Here is a 14,649-nt window from a genome sequence, read left to right as displayed (position 1 = left end):
AAAATGAAAATGGTCTGCTTTACTTTTCATCTCTACCAAGGCCAGGTTCACACAACCACTTAAATGCATAGCAGCTTTTGTTCATCTCATACAGAGTGCTTGTGAAGCAACCAAAACAGTGAGGCGATACTGCAGAGGCACCCACACAACATCAGTATCACGCAACCACGAACTTGGACAATGTATCAACAGGTAAGTGGCCATGTTGGCTCTGCTGGGACAGCTGAGCAGTCCAGAGACCTTCCTGCTTTTCCTTACCCCTAACACCATCCAGGTAAATGAAAGTGACACCAGCTTTGAGGGAAAGGTTCCACAGCAGCCATTTCTGAGTTGTGTGTCGTGCAGATACCTATCTCAGCCAATATTATCATCGTCCAGAAAGCTTTTGTGGTGTGCCAAGCACAGCTTGGTTTTACCACATGTCAAGTGGTCATTCAAGACCATCCTCAATAAAGGTTTGCACAGTAACACAGGCCTCAGCATTCATCTTGCAGCATAAATCATACCTGCTAGAGAGTCCCTTTTATGCTTAGTTCCTACAGACAGTAGGTGAAGTGGTATACCTATGTCTTGATTGTACTGTTTTACCTGTAGGTGTAGGTTCACTGTGCTTCACTGTAGAAAAACATCATTCAACATAGAAAAACCGATGTCAGGAAGAGGGGCTCTAGCTTAATCTTCTCCCTGTCATTTGTATGCCTGAGCCCTACCCAGACCAACATACCCTCCAACATTTATCTGATGAAAATAGGAACATCCTGTTTAATAATAATAATAATATTTATACCCTGCCCATCTGACTGGGTGACCCCAGCCACTCTGGGAGACTTCCAACAGATATAAAAACACAAGAAAACATTTTTAAAAAAAACTTCCCTGTGCAGAGCTGCCTTCAAATGTTTTTTAGAGTTTGTATAGTTACTTGTCTCCTTGGCTCAGGGGTCACATACCCTCCAATGCAAATAGGGACATCCTACCATACCCTTCAACAATTCTCTGATGAAAATAGGGATGTCCTAAGGGAAAGCGGGCCATTCCAAGATCAAATCTTGGAATGACATGAGCCAACAGTGTGACGCGGCAGCTAAAAAAGCCAATGCAATTCTGGGCTGCATCAATAGGAGTATAGCATCTAGATCAAGGGAAGTAATAGTGCCACTGTATTCTGCTCTGGTCAGACCTCACCTGGAGTACTGTGTCCAGTTCTGGGCACCACAGTTCAAGAAGGACACTGACAAACTGGAACGTGTCCAGAGGAGGGCAACCAAAATGGTCAAAGGCCTGGAAACGATGCCTTATGAGGAACAGCTAAGGGAGCTGGGCATGTTTAGCCTGGAGAAGAGGTGGTTAAGGGGTGATATGATAGCCATGTTCAAATATATAAAAGGATGTCATATAGAGGAGGGAGAAAGGTTGTTTTCTGCTGCTCCAGAGAAGCGGACACGGAGCAATGGATCCAAACTACAAGAAAGAAGATTCCACCTAAACATTAGGAAGAACTTCCTGACAGTAAGAGCTGTTCGACAGTGGAATTTGCTGCCAAGGAGTGTGGTGGAGTCTCCTACTTTGGAGGTCTTTAAGCAGAGGCTTGACAACCATATGTCAGGAGTACTCTGATGGTGTTTCCTGCTTGGCAGAGGGTTGGACTCGATGGCCCTTGTGGTCTATTCCAACTCTATGATTCTATGATATCAGAAACCAGGACAGCTTTTGTAAATCCGGGACTGTCCCTGGAAAACAGGGGCACTTGGAGGGTCTGGACAACCGCTAGCAAACTCCTATTAGCTTGGCCAGGCAGTGCCCCTACTAGTGGAGTCTAACTGGAAGCAGTGAGAGCAACCCTATACTCTTGTCTCTCTTTCCTGAGATGTTAGCATGTTCGGTTAGCAGGTCCCTACCATGCCACAGCCCAATCAAGGAGTGACTCTCAATTTGATAAATAGGAATTTCCTTCCATGAAAGTCAAAAGTTTTGTAGTAACATCTCAGCAGAGGCAGGCCTTCTCAAAAGTGAGGGCATCTCTACTAAAGACTGATTGCATCAGCACAAGCTTTTTAAATCAGAAATATGAGGCTTTAATTCATTCTGTTCCTTGATGATATGCAATATGGATTGGAAAATAGCATCTTTTTTTAAAAAAGGCTTTCTAATTTTGGCATAGTAGTAAGAAATCTCAAACTTTAATATATTTCTATGCATATATATATATGAATGATATAGTATCAAGCCTTTCCACATTTCTGCTATTCATCTGGAAAAGACCAAAAGGAACAAAAGATCCTGCAAATCTTTTCATAAATTAACCATTCTTCGAAACGACTGTCATTATTTGACATAGATTACTAATTTTTCCTGCATCTTTACAGATGAGACCAGCAATTTTGAATTCTCCATGGAATATCTATATAATGAATGAGTATTGAGACACTTTATTTTCCCAGGATGCATCTAACTAAATTAATGAAACTGGCATGACAGCATGACAGAAACCCATTAATTTTTAAATGAAGTTACCTCCTGGTCAGCCTGAGGATTGAGCTCTAATGTTATTGGCTCAGGCTGTTATACTAGCTTTAATGAACAGTAATTTTCTAATGCAAGCAAAAAACATAAGAATTGTGTTTTTTTTTAATCTAATAATCTTCCTTTTGCTTGCCTAATTTCAACTTTTGTAGTAGCAGCAGCAAATTTAGGTTGCATACAAGACGACTCCTTCAAAATAAATTATATTCAGCTTTGTCTCACTGAAAATTGCAAAATTGCAAAGCTACAACTTTGGAATTATAATTATTAGAAACGCCTTCAAAATAAATTATATTCAGCTATGTGTCGCTGAAAGTTGCAAAATTGCAATGCTACCAACTTTGGAATTATAATTATGAGAAAACAGACTTAAATTAACTTGGGGGGTAGGGGACTCCGATTCTTGGCAGGACTCCTGTGGTTGAGAAAGAATTATGAAATGACAATAACTATACTTTGTATTGTATTTTGCAATTTGTTTGCCGAGGCAGTATTTGTACAACAACCAAAGAAGATGTGGTAACTTTCATAGCTTCATGCTGTCCCCTTATGGCAGATATATGGTCTTATTAGAAACATTACGCTTGCAATTTTTAAAGTGTAATTAATGTTTATTTAGTTGGTAGTTGCGTAACACAGGGCTGTTCTCTAGGAGTCTGACAATCAGTTTTGCGATCAAGTTTTTAAACATGCAAAATTGTTGAAAAGAGCCAATAAAAAATTAAGCTGTCAGATCAATAGATTAAAAATAAAATACCATCCTCCTCGGGGTAGCGTGGAAACTTAAGAGCTGCCCAAAGCTGAACTAACATAAAGCCTTGACTTGGCTGCATCAAATTACTCCAATCACCCAGGTGAAGAGGAAAGTCTTAGCCAGGTGCTAAAAAAAAAGTCTGTGGTCAAAGCCACACTATACATTTAAAGTACATTACTTCCCCCTAAAGAGTCCTAGGAACTGCAATCTCTTCAAGGTGCTGGGAATTATAGCTCCTAGGATTCTTTGGGAAAGGCCATATGCTTTAAATATCAGGGGTCAGCAACCTTTTTCAGCTGTGGGCTGGTTCGCCATCCCTCAGACCTTGTGGGGGGCCGGACTATATTTTTTGGGGGGAAATGTATGAATTCCTATGCCCCACAAATAACCCAGAGATGCATTTTAAATAAAAGGACACATTCTACTCATGTAAAAACACGCTGATTCCTGGACCGTCCATGGACCAGATTGAGAAGGTGATTGGGCCGGATCTGGCCCACGGGCCTTAGGTTGCCTACCCCTGCTTTAAATGTATGGTATGGATGTGAGCAGTGACAGCACCCAACAGGCTTTGCTTGCCATTTTGAGCATAAACCTAACTCACCATATAGTCTGGGCTTTTTCAGGGGGAACTCACAGCAACTCAGTTCCAGCACCTCTCAGGTGGGCACCGTTGCCATTCTAATAGAATGAGAGAATTGTTCATGGTGAGTTCCGGCACCTCTTTTTCTAGAAAAATACCACTGCATATACAGTCGTACCTTGGAATTCAAACAGAATCCATTCCGGAAGTCTATTCAACTTCCAAAACGTTCAGAAACCAAAGCACGGCTTCTGATTGGCTGCAGGTAGCCCCGTTGGACATTCGGGTTCCAAAGAACATTCACAAACCGGAACACTCACTTCCGGGTTTGCAGCGTTTGTGAGCCAAAATGTCTGAGTCCCAAGGCGTTCGGGAGCCAAGTTACGACTGTAGTCCTTTGGGGTTTTTAAAAGATAATGTAACCTTAAGCTGTAATTGGATAGTTATAACAATACCACTTGTGCCAGAAATACACAGCTACCTTGTATTAGCCTTTGCTGTCCTCCATGTTGGCTGAGGCTCATGGGAGCTGTAGACAAATACTTCTGGAGGGCATCAGGCAGGCTTTCGTCACAGTTTGCCACCTCTTCAGCAGCAGATAACTTCCAGTTTCTGAGACTTCCAGCTCTTCTGGGCCTCTGCCTTCAATTCTCTTATGCCTCTTCCACCAACAAAATAATACTGCTGCTACAACAATTGTTTCCGCAACAACAATTGCCTATTTTTACTGGTACACTCTTGTTTGGAGTCTGCCTTCCCAAAGGATGATCCCATCCCCAGCAACCAAAAATTGACTGCAAGTATAGCTGTCTGTAGCTGCTTACTTAACAATGAGAGGACGCCTAATCTCACAGGTAAGGTCATGGTTTGGTAAGTTAGTGGTGGAGTTGAACCGTGAGCTGTGCAGTACCTTCTCATCCTGCAGCCATCAGTTTTGGGTAAAAAACAGTGGTTCAGCAAACTAGCAGCAGTTGGGTGATGGACTGAAGGGGATTCATGGGTAAATCCCACAGTAATAAGCAATTCCTGCTTCTGCACAGACACCTTTTCAGTCTGTAGGAAGTTCTCAAGAGCTTTCATGCTCCAGCTTACCAAAAGAATTCAAAGGGTTGCAGCTGCGTCCTTGTCCTTGTTGAAGAACTGTTTAGGCCAACCAAAGTGCCAGAATTGGTGATGAATGCGTTCCCCATTTGCAGCAGCATTGTTGAAACCTCTTCAGTCCCACTGGGCACAATCTCACAGAAGTTCAAGGACTGAATAACAAAAGGGTAGCTGCAATTTGAAGCCCAGCAGATATTATTGATGTTTTGTCTGAAGCCTATGAAGTAGCCTTTGATGATATTCAACGGCAGCTCTCGCTCTTGAGGTGCAAGGCCACTCTTGGCCCAAAGCTAAAGGATGCTGGACTTCCAGGTCTCCAATATGCCTGTCTCCACATCTTCCAGAAAAGCAACTATTTGGGATACTTTGTCATCCTCATATTTCTTTCCCTTTTTATTCTTTTGGTTTCAGCTCATTATACCACTCAGCACACACTCAGTTGATACATGACACCTCAACACCTATTAGACTTTAGCATTATCACACACAAACCAAAGTACATCCACAGGTTGAACATTGCAAAGGAAGTACCAGTAATTATTGATCAAGCTCGATATCTTTCTGGCAAGCCAGTTCACCATTACTGATCTTCTCACTGAGAAACTCCCAAGAAGGAATTCCAGAGTTCCTAGGAACAGAATTTGAAAGCTGCTAAGCAAGAGCCTTTGACCAAACTGCAGGAGGCAGTGGAAGACAGAAGTGCCTGGCGTGCTCTGGTCCATGGGGTCACGAAGAGTCGGACACGACTAAACGACTAAACAACAACAACAACAAGCAAGAGCCATTTTAACAGTAAGGTAGGTTGTTTTCTAGAAAGCGGGTCCAAGAAACCAGTAAAATAACTAGGCTAAAGGTCCAAAGTGCATGGCCCTGGGAAAATGAGTGGAGGAAGCACAAAACCTTCAGAATGGATACAAAGTCCTCCCAAGTTACACAAATACCTATGGCTGACACCAAGGGTTACTTAAATCCTAACCAGACAGCTCTGACAAGCAGTAATTCCAAAAATTTTACTCTTGAGACAGACCACATTGCTACCTCTTTTTCTTCTCTCCTGATAGCAACTTATTTCACTTCCTAGTGCTCCTTAATTGGAATGCAAAAGCTACAGCGATATAGAAAAGGATGTCAAGATCTGCTGCAGACACAAGAGTACAGCAAAAGTCTTCCTGCAGGCAACTTGCAACCACCTGTGGACAGGCACGTAAGCAGCAGTGCTTTCAAGTCAATGTCTTTGGAGAGCGATCTAGGAAGTTTTCTGTTTACTGTGGCCAGTGCATCTAAGTAAACTTTATTACATCTATGATCTTTAGCAGATTTATCCAAAAGCAAATCCCATGGACATCATTGGATCTAATCCTCTTTTACACACAAGCAGCACAGCAGCTGCTTTCCCATAGTGCAATACTATACCACTGGAGGGAACAGTGTCTGTACTAAGCAAACACACAAGTGGACTTGATGACTTGGGTCTACAACTTTGTTCTTGCCCGTGCAACAAGTTATGCCCATATGGTTTCACACATCCTTTCTTGCAGTGTGGAACTTCACAGCAAAGAAACAGTAACCAGACTATATACCACACGTGTGTGTCTATACAGTGGCGGAGTTTCATGCTCCGGCACCGGGGGGCAGAGAGAAGGCGGGGGTGGGCGTGGCGCGCATCCTGGAGGCGTGGCACACAGCCTGCAGGGGTGTGGCGCCCAGCGTGGGTGGGGGGCAGCACCAGTGGCACCCCACCGGGATCACGCTGCCGGGGACAGTGCACTCTCCCCGCACTCCTCTTCCTCTGCCAGTGTGTCTATACATGAGTATATCCAGGTTGCAAGGTGGCAATCCTCTTTGTCTTTATCATTCACATATACTAGTCTCTACAATGTAATTCCAAGAAAGCATTTGCGCACCATATTGATATGACCTGAACCACTGACCCCATTCATGTGTTTGCTTAATTCACACACTGTAATTCCAATTATACCATACCAATAACAAACTTAGTTGGTCTCTAAGGTACTACTGGAAGGGGGGGGATTTATTTTGATTCGACACTGTAATACTATACAGCAGGATGGAGAATCAGATCCCAAGCCATGGGGTGGGGGAATAATGTAATCTGCAACTTAGATGCATATCTTCAAGTCTTCTCAGTGCAGAAGTAGCAGCTACAGATTCTCTCCCATTGTTCTGTCATGTGTCCCCACCTCCCACTCCAAACAGTACAGTGGTACCTTGGGTTACAAACACTTCGGGTTACAGACTCCGCTAACCCAGAAGTAGTACCTCGGGTTAAGAACTTTACCTCAGGATGAGAACATAAATCAAGTGGTGGCAGCGGGAGGCCCCATTAGCTAAAGTGATACCTCAGGTTAAGAACGGTTTCAGGTTAAGAATGGGCCTCCAGAACGAATTAGGTTCACAACCAGAGGTACCACTGTACTTCACAGCAAGAGGGGCAAGGGGCAGAGGCCAAGACCAGGAGGGATCTGATTTATCTCCTACTGTAGCAAATGATTTAAAGCTATGTGGGGTGTGCCAGATATAAGATGGCAACCCAGGGGTTTTTATTTCCAAGTGAGCAGATGTCATTCTGCTGATGTACCCCCACTTTTCAATACCATAAGAGTGAGCTGCAGTTCCTTCAGTCTACTGATTTGTGAAGTCACCATCAGATAGCTCAAGCCGATCACATGGTGCATACCATTTAAATGGTACATTTGTACGCAGCCTAAAAATGATCAGAGCCACTAACAGATCTACTTTAACTTTGCATGCCTGCCTTGTCTTTGCCCAGTTTGCTGGCCCATTTCTGCAAATTACTGCACCTATCCCAGTTCCTCAAAGTGTCCAGAAATTCCTCAGGTAGCTTCAACAACATATTTTTACTGCATTTGGGGCCATGTTCACTCTTCCCAATTCCCTCTCCCCATGATACTAAAATATTTCAGTAAATAACTTTTGTGCAAATCATGTTCTCACACTTCCCTTGCACAGCACCCAGATCCTTTCCCCACAGTGGCCCTGCAGATACTAGCCTGGAGCACTGATTCAAAGAACCACTGGTTTCATATTAACAAAAGGTCAACAGGTGAACTGGCTAACAGGTGAACTGCCTACATAACACAATACAAATAAAGTCTATATCCCCAAGAAACAATTAACTCTAACTAGTAAGAGTTATGAAAATTGCATCCATTGTAGTATTGTGACATTAACAAACGTGTTACACCTGTTTAGAATAAATTGCTTCTATCATGAACCACTTGAATTTTTACAAATATGAAGTTCAGACAAAACTGCAAGTGTTTGTAAAACAACAACATCCCTACAATTAGCAACCAACTTGTAAACTATTTGCAATGTACGCAAGGTAGATAACAACCTTTAACTTGCCCTGTTCCCCAGATTATGCTGTTCTGTATCTGCAAGGATACTATGCTGCAGGGATGATGCCTCTATTCTGACATTTCAGTATGACATATTCTCTAGACTTTGAACATCAGGAATGAATTAAAAATAAATCACTACATTCTTTTATACCTTTCTAATGTAAATCTGCCGAACTAGAACTCATTACTAGATAGATTAGATAGATATGCTACCATTTTCAAAATGCAAAGAAATACAAGCCTGGTTCCACTCAAAACCTCAATTTTTAATATCTGTATGATCCACTTATTTAGCACATATTGGTCTTATTTGCATATTAAAGTTTGCCCTTAAATCATCTTAGATGCCCCCCTAAAAAGAATGCATAAAGTGACCCTTAGGTGTACAACTAAGATTCCTACACTAAAGTCACAGGATCAGCAAATACAAATGAATCTAGCGTCTCTTAGCATAAAAACCTAAGCACTGTGTACATAAGTCCCGCTGAAATTAGTGAGACCAAATTCCAAATAGTTCTTCTTTCGCTTAACTGAATGCCAAAATTTTCCAACTGCCACAGACAGCTTCAATTTCAAGCATTTATACTCAAGATAACCTCCGTTTACAAACTTGTGCACAAACAAGTCAAACTGAATTCTTGTTAAAGGGCTATTTCTTATATTAAGTTGCCTGTAGATGAACAACTTCACTATTATAAACACGTAGCCCTTTCTTTAGTCCTAACTCTAGCACATGCACAGAAATCAAGGCATATAACAATATATTGTTGACCCACCAAAAGAGCCAAGAGAATACAGTACAGCCATATATACTTAGAATTCCTAGACAATCGCCTTCTCTTTTCCTCTAGAAACTTTCACATAAAATTATTCTCCATCAGGAGAGAAGATTCCTTACTAGTGAAACATGGCCTATCAGCATTCAGTTCTATAAAACAGAATGCACAATAAGTATTTGAATGACTTATGAAGTAAAAAAAAAAAACACATAGAAAAATATTAGCATGTATAGTCTTCCTCCCCAAGCAGAAATACTGACCCAATCCCACAGAGACTGTATTAGAACAAGACCCATCAAATGCCTGTTTAGAGAACTGGTTCCTGTAGCTCTTGTGCTAAGAACCACCTAAAAGCTGAGTTATAAGCATTTTAGTAGGCAAGTAAATATCAGTAAATTCAATAAATAAATAAATCCAAAGTTAAAGCTTTTTTACAGCCGTCCTTTTCAACAGGAGCATGGAGCACATAGCAATATAATTAAGGTTCTTCTTGAAATCACTAAGAATTAAAATGTGCTTAATAGGGGCTGGTGAGTAACAGAGTCCTCAGCAGGTGCAGACTAGCACTCTGAGCCTTTGAAAAGCACGCTTCTTATGCAAGCCTCAAGTATAATTTTATTAGACAAACTCTGAAAATATCTTTGCTGATCATGTATATATTTCAAAGTGCCTGATTTCCAGTGTAAGATCTTTGATTGCTAAGCACCCTTGCAACTCCTGAAAATCAGAGCGCAAAGCAAATTATATAAAGCAAAGAAGTCATCCAGGAAAACATTTTCAAAAGATCTCACCCCACTAGTATATAAACCTCTGTGACAAAGTTACCGAAGTGTTATTTCTCCTTTTATTAAATTCTATAATATTACATCACATAACATACTTCATACACACTACCCAAGTCACAAGACAACCGGTCGACACTTAAAACCCTGTTGTTCACCTTCAAGACTTCTATGTTCCTCTTGGTTTTACTCATTCAACTTCGTCTTGGGTAATGGAATGTGATGCAAAGTTAAATGCCACTTGACATGTCTATTTCCTGGTCATTAGAAGCCAGCCTGTTTTGATAGGCACTCTCTGAGAACAGTATGTTTCCATGTAGATTTGCCTCTTATTGCTCAACTCCAGACAAAGCATTTCAAGCACCACTGGCAAGCGTCTGGGAAACCCCAATGAAAACAGAGCAGGAGGCGGACACTGCTTACCTTTATCCCCTGCTGCTGGGTGGTTAAGGTCAACTTGGATTCATCCAGAAGCAGAACTTCACAATAAAATTCCTCCGGGACTGCGCAGAAGCAGCCCATGGCGGTCTCCGTGCTTTGATGTCAGAGGGCAAATGCGAGCAAGAGATGAAGGCAAGGGGGGGGGGAATTAACTCAGCGCCGGCGAACAATACATGATATGGCTCAGCAACCCTGAAGAGAGCAGGTTTTTCTTTTGGCCTTGTCAAGTTGAGGAGGCTCCAGCTTCACATACGGCGAGGGAGCTAAGTGCTAGAGGAGGAGGGGGGGAAAAGAATCCTGTTGAGACACCCCACAAAAAAAGCCAAAGTTCTTCTTGCATGTGGAGGGGGGGGGGCATTGGTTGCTAGGCAGCAGAAAGAGAAATTAAAAGTTTCCACAGGTTAAAGTTTGCAGTCCAAGCCCCTCTCAGTCCCCGTGGGCTTCTTTGTTCGAGGTTCAGCCATGATAAACCGCTGACCTTTGGAGCACAGGGGCCCTATGGGTAAAAGTAGCCCTGCTGTGGGCACCCCAACCCGGATCAGGGGAAACACGACCTCCCTCAAGGCGCCTATGCGCCAAGCAGCCCTTCAGCCGCCCTCCTTTCTAGCCTCCAGAACTTGAGAAAATGACATGTGCCCGGGCGCGCACTCCTCTTCCTCTGTCTCTCTACACACCGGCTGCCATAGCGCGGCTCGCCGCCCGAGCCTTATTCCTGAGGCGAAAGCTTGAGTAGCCGCGCGTCCCACCTCCCCGGCTTCGGCGCTGCTCCTTTGTGTAAAGCGCTACAAATAGATAAACCACCCCTCCCTTCCGCACGCGCGCACCCCGCGTTACCTTGCAGCGGGCCAAGAAGAAGCGGCAGCGGGCAGCTCCTCCCTGACAGGGCGTGGGGAGAGCGAGGCGCCGGACTGGGCGCAGAGCTGCCCGGGGAGCCCCACCGGCAGCAGCCCGCGCGCGCTTTCCAGTCAGCTTCCCAGTCTTTCTCTCAAGTGCTCCTCCCGCGGAAAGGAAGCTCCGGGCGCTATCGGTGTCTGACGCGGCCACCTGAAAGAGACCTCCGGGGTGGGGGGGTGCTTTTTTATTCGGCTTCTTCTTCTCCCCCAACTCCGGCCGCCAAAGTTGGGGCTGGAGAGCGACGCTGGCGGCCCCGAGCGCGACGGAAGCGCCACCTGCCTCGCTCCGGCTCGCCCCTCAGGAGAAGCCGAGCGCTGCTGCCTCGCCGCCCGGCCCTCCTCTCTCTCTCTCTCGCTTGGACGAAGCTCCGCTCCCCCGCCGACGGGCCAACCTTGCCGGGCCCAGGAGGGCGGGAGGCGGGGCAAGCAAGCGCGGCGGCTGTTCGCTCCCAGGACCTGACACGGCTGCGGCGCGCGCGCTATCCCAGGGGCAGGCAGGCAGGCAGGTCGGGGTCGCCGGTGAGCCGAGCCTGCTCGGTGGTCTGAGCTGCTGCCCTTGCGGCGTCTTCTGCTCCTGCTTCTTCCCCTCGGGGTGGCTCAGCTGCTCGGCACCTCGGCGGTGTCAGTTTCCAGGTCGGCTGCCCAGCCGGCGTTCTTTCGCTTCCTTTTCCCTCCGCCCTCCTGCTCCTGCCAACCTTTCACCTTCCCTGCCGGCAGCAGCGCCAGCTGAGGAGGCGGCGGCGAGGCTGCTCTGGAACAGCAGTGGCCCCTGCTGGGCGATTCGGGGGAACCGGACTCCGGCGCTGGGGCTGTAGCTGCTGCACAACCCTTAAACCACTTGCATGGATTAAGCAAGGCTAGAATCGCTGGTTCTTAGGGGCAAGGGAGACCCAGGAAGTCTCGGGGCTCCTTGAAAACCCACCAGTTTATTATAGAATAAGCTTTCGTGGATGCATCACACAATACATTTGTCAAGTCTTTTAAGGTGCCGCAAGATTCTTGGGTTATTTTATGCAGCTGCGCCTTTGGAGCATCTCATGGAGGGTTGCTTTGAGGGACAGAGGCAGCATTTGTGGTGATCCTTGTTCTTGATGAATTGCAAGTTTGAAACCGTTCTTGGGAATTTACCACTAGAAGCACTGTAAAAAAAAAAAGACAGAACAGTAACATTTGCCGCTTACATGACATTTTGAGGATGGAACTGCAGTTAGGTTCCACAATACTCTGGGAGTTTCTCCTGCCATGTACTGCTCCATTGAAATGAATGGTCCCCCTTTAAGTCCCATTGATTTCCATGGGAAGTTTAAGCACAATTGGTTTCAATAGGAGAAAGATAACTCCACAGAGATTTCTTCGAGGGTCGCCAGTGTGGTGCCTGTGAGCTTCCTGGTGCCCACAAAGGGCTTTCCTGGTTCGCATCCCACTGAAATTAAGCTTGAAAAAAAGCCCACGGCCCGTAGAATCAATGGCAGTATGTACTTGGTTATGGGGTATGTGTGTGCTGCCACTGACACTTGCTCCAGTTTGTAAAATGTGCCCACAGACCTTAAAAGGTTGACAAACTTCTCTCTTAGGAGCTTTAATACATCTACTTCGAAAGAAAGATATTTTCATAATTTGGATATCACCTGATTACTGTATTGTACTTTGAGAGTCATGCACTCAGACTTCTTGCAAGGTATTGCACGTCCTATACATTTGAAAGCGCATTAGTTCCCAAACATTAATATTAACTTGGCCAGTGGCCAGTTCTTTTAATCTTTATTACATGACACTAGTTGTATTCTCTGACATGCTTTAACTGCTGAAAACATCTCTTTATTAGAGGTGCCCTCTGAAGTACAGTGATCTCAGCGGTACTCCTTAAACAATTCCCAGGCTTTTAAATGTGTATATTTTATTGCTTGCTGCTACCCAAAAGATTTTTGAACATTGCTTTTAAATGTTTGGCATATGAGGGGATTAATACACTCCGTAAATAACATGAAATTAAATATATATTCCTTTTGGTGTTTTGCACTGTGGGTGGGAGAACATTTCCATGTGGTGCTGAGCATTACACAACACCCCTTTTCTCTTGTTGACACTGAATTTACTGCAAGTTACAAATCTGTACATTGTTTTAGATAAACCATATGTTAGCTGAAGAGACTCTTGAGAGTCCCATGGACTGCAAGAAGATCAAACGTATCCATTCTTAAGGAAATCAGCCCTGAGTGCTCACTGGAAGGACAGATCGTGAAGCTGAGGCTCCAATACTTTGGCCACCTCATGAGAAGAGAAGACTCCCTGGAAAAGACCCTGATGCTGGGAAAGATGGAGGGCACAAGGAGAAGGGGATGACAGAGGATGAGATGGTTGGACAGTGTTCTCAAAGCTACCAGCATGAGTTTGACCAAACTGCGGGAGGCAGTGGAAGACAGGAGTGCCTGGCGTTCTCTGGTCCATGGGGTCACGAAGAGTCGGACATGGCTAAACGACAACAACAAAATGTTAGCTGACTTTAGCACCAGTAAGGCAGAAGGGAGAGTGATTATTGTGTTCTTATTTATAATGTGACTTACAATCTCTTTATTGGTGTAATTGTTCTGGGGCTAACACTCAACGTCATCCTTTCCAGGGTGCCGGCATCCACTATACGGGAGATGACAACTTGTGGAAAACATATTCTCTAATATGATTTCACTTAGCATGATCATCAGCAGGGAAGGGAATAGGAGTGTGATGTGCATCTTGACATGAAATGTGTAATAGCGAATGATATGGAGTGGAGTAATACATTGCTGCTACGTGTGTTGTAGCAGCAGCGGCAGCAAGGTGTATGTATTGCACATATGTGGGAATTCCTGGCAGGATAGATCGCTGGCAGAAGGTCAACATGCAGAACTGTCCAATGTCATTGCTATTTGGACTCATAGAAGCTAATGTATTGTTCGCCTAGAAAATAAGGTAAGTTAGTCTTCTTAAAATCTATGAAGACCGTGTAACTGTGGAACAATGGAGCTCATACTTCACACATGGGAAATAGATCCCATTGTTTCAGTGTCTTATTTTAAGAAGCAGAGTACAGGCTGCTGTATTTAGAAGCTGCAGAACATAAATGCACATCATGCACTTCCATAAGCACAACTACAGTGGGTAGTGAATAGAACTCTAGAGCTTTGGCTGACACGTGGCTAATGAACCAAATGCGCACAATAGTGCTGCTCTGCATCAGCATGTCATCACCTGTCCATATATAATGTTGCCTTGTGCAGCTGCTCCCAAGACATTTGCATTTCTTGATGGGAGTGTTTGTGTAGGATCTACGCTGTAGATGGTACCTAACAGGCCACTGAGAGGTTACTGCCTCACCTTACCCCCAAGGAGAAAAGGAAATAGGTAAAAGAACATGCATTGCTTCAGCA

At 44.4% G+C, this 14,649-nt stretch overlaps 1 protein-coding gene across 2 annotated transcripts in view; it reads right to left on the bottom strand.

Moving 5' to 3' along the window:
• EPB41L4A (erythrocyte membrane protein band 4.1 like 4A) overlaps nucleotides 1-10,473 on the bottom strand; it is a 103,271-nt gene extending 92,798 nt beyond the window's left edge. For both annotated transcript variants that reach the window (XR_014013110.1, XM_081213701.1), the window contains exon 1: nucleotides 10,332-10,473. Coding sequence is in view for 1 of the 2 variants with exons in the window: in XM_081213701.1 (XP_081069827.1) it covers nucleotides 10,332-10,430 (99 nt within the window). In the remaining variant the exon portion in view is untranslated. The remainder of the gene's footprint in view (nucleotides 1-10,331) is intronic.
• Between the last annotated feature and the right edge of the window lie 4,176 nt (nucleotides 10,474-14,649).

The sequence above is a fragment of the Podarcis bocagei genome (genome assembly GCF_964188305.1).
Source record: "Podarcis bocagei genome assembly, chromosome: 11".
In the NCBI taxonomy this organism is placed as follows: Eukaryota; Metazoa; Chordata; class Lepidosauria; order Squamata; family Lacertidae; genus Podarcis; species Podarcis bocagei.
Note: the sequence above shows the minus strand (reverse complement) of the source record. Positions and strands in the feature narration are given on the sequence as shown.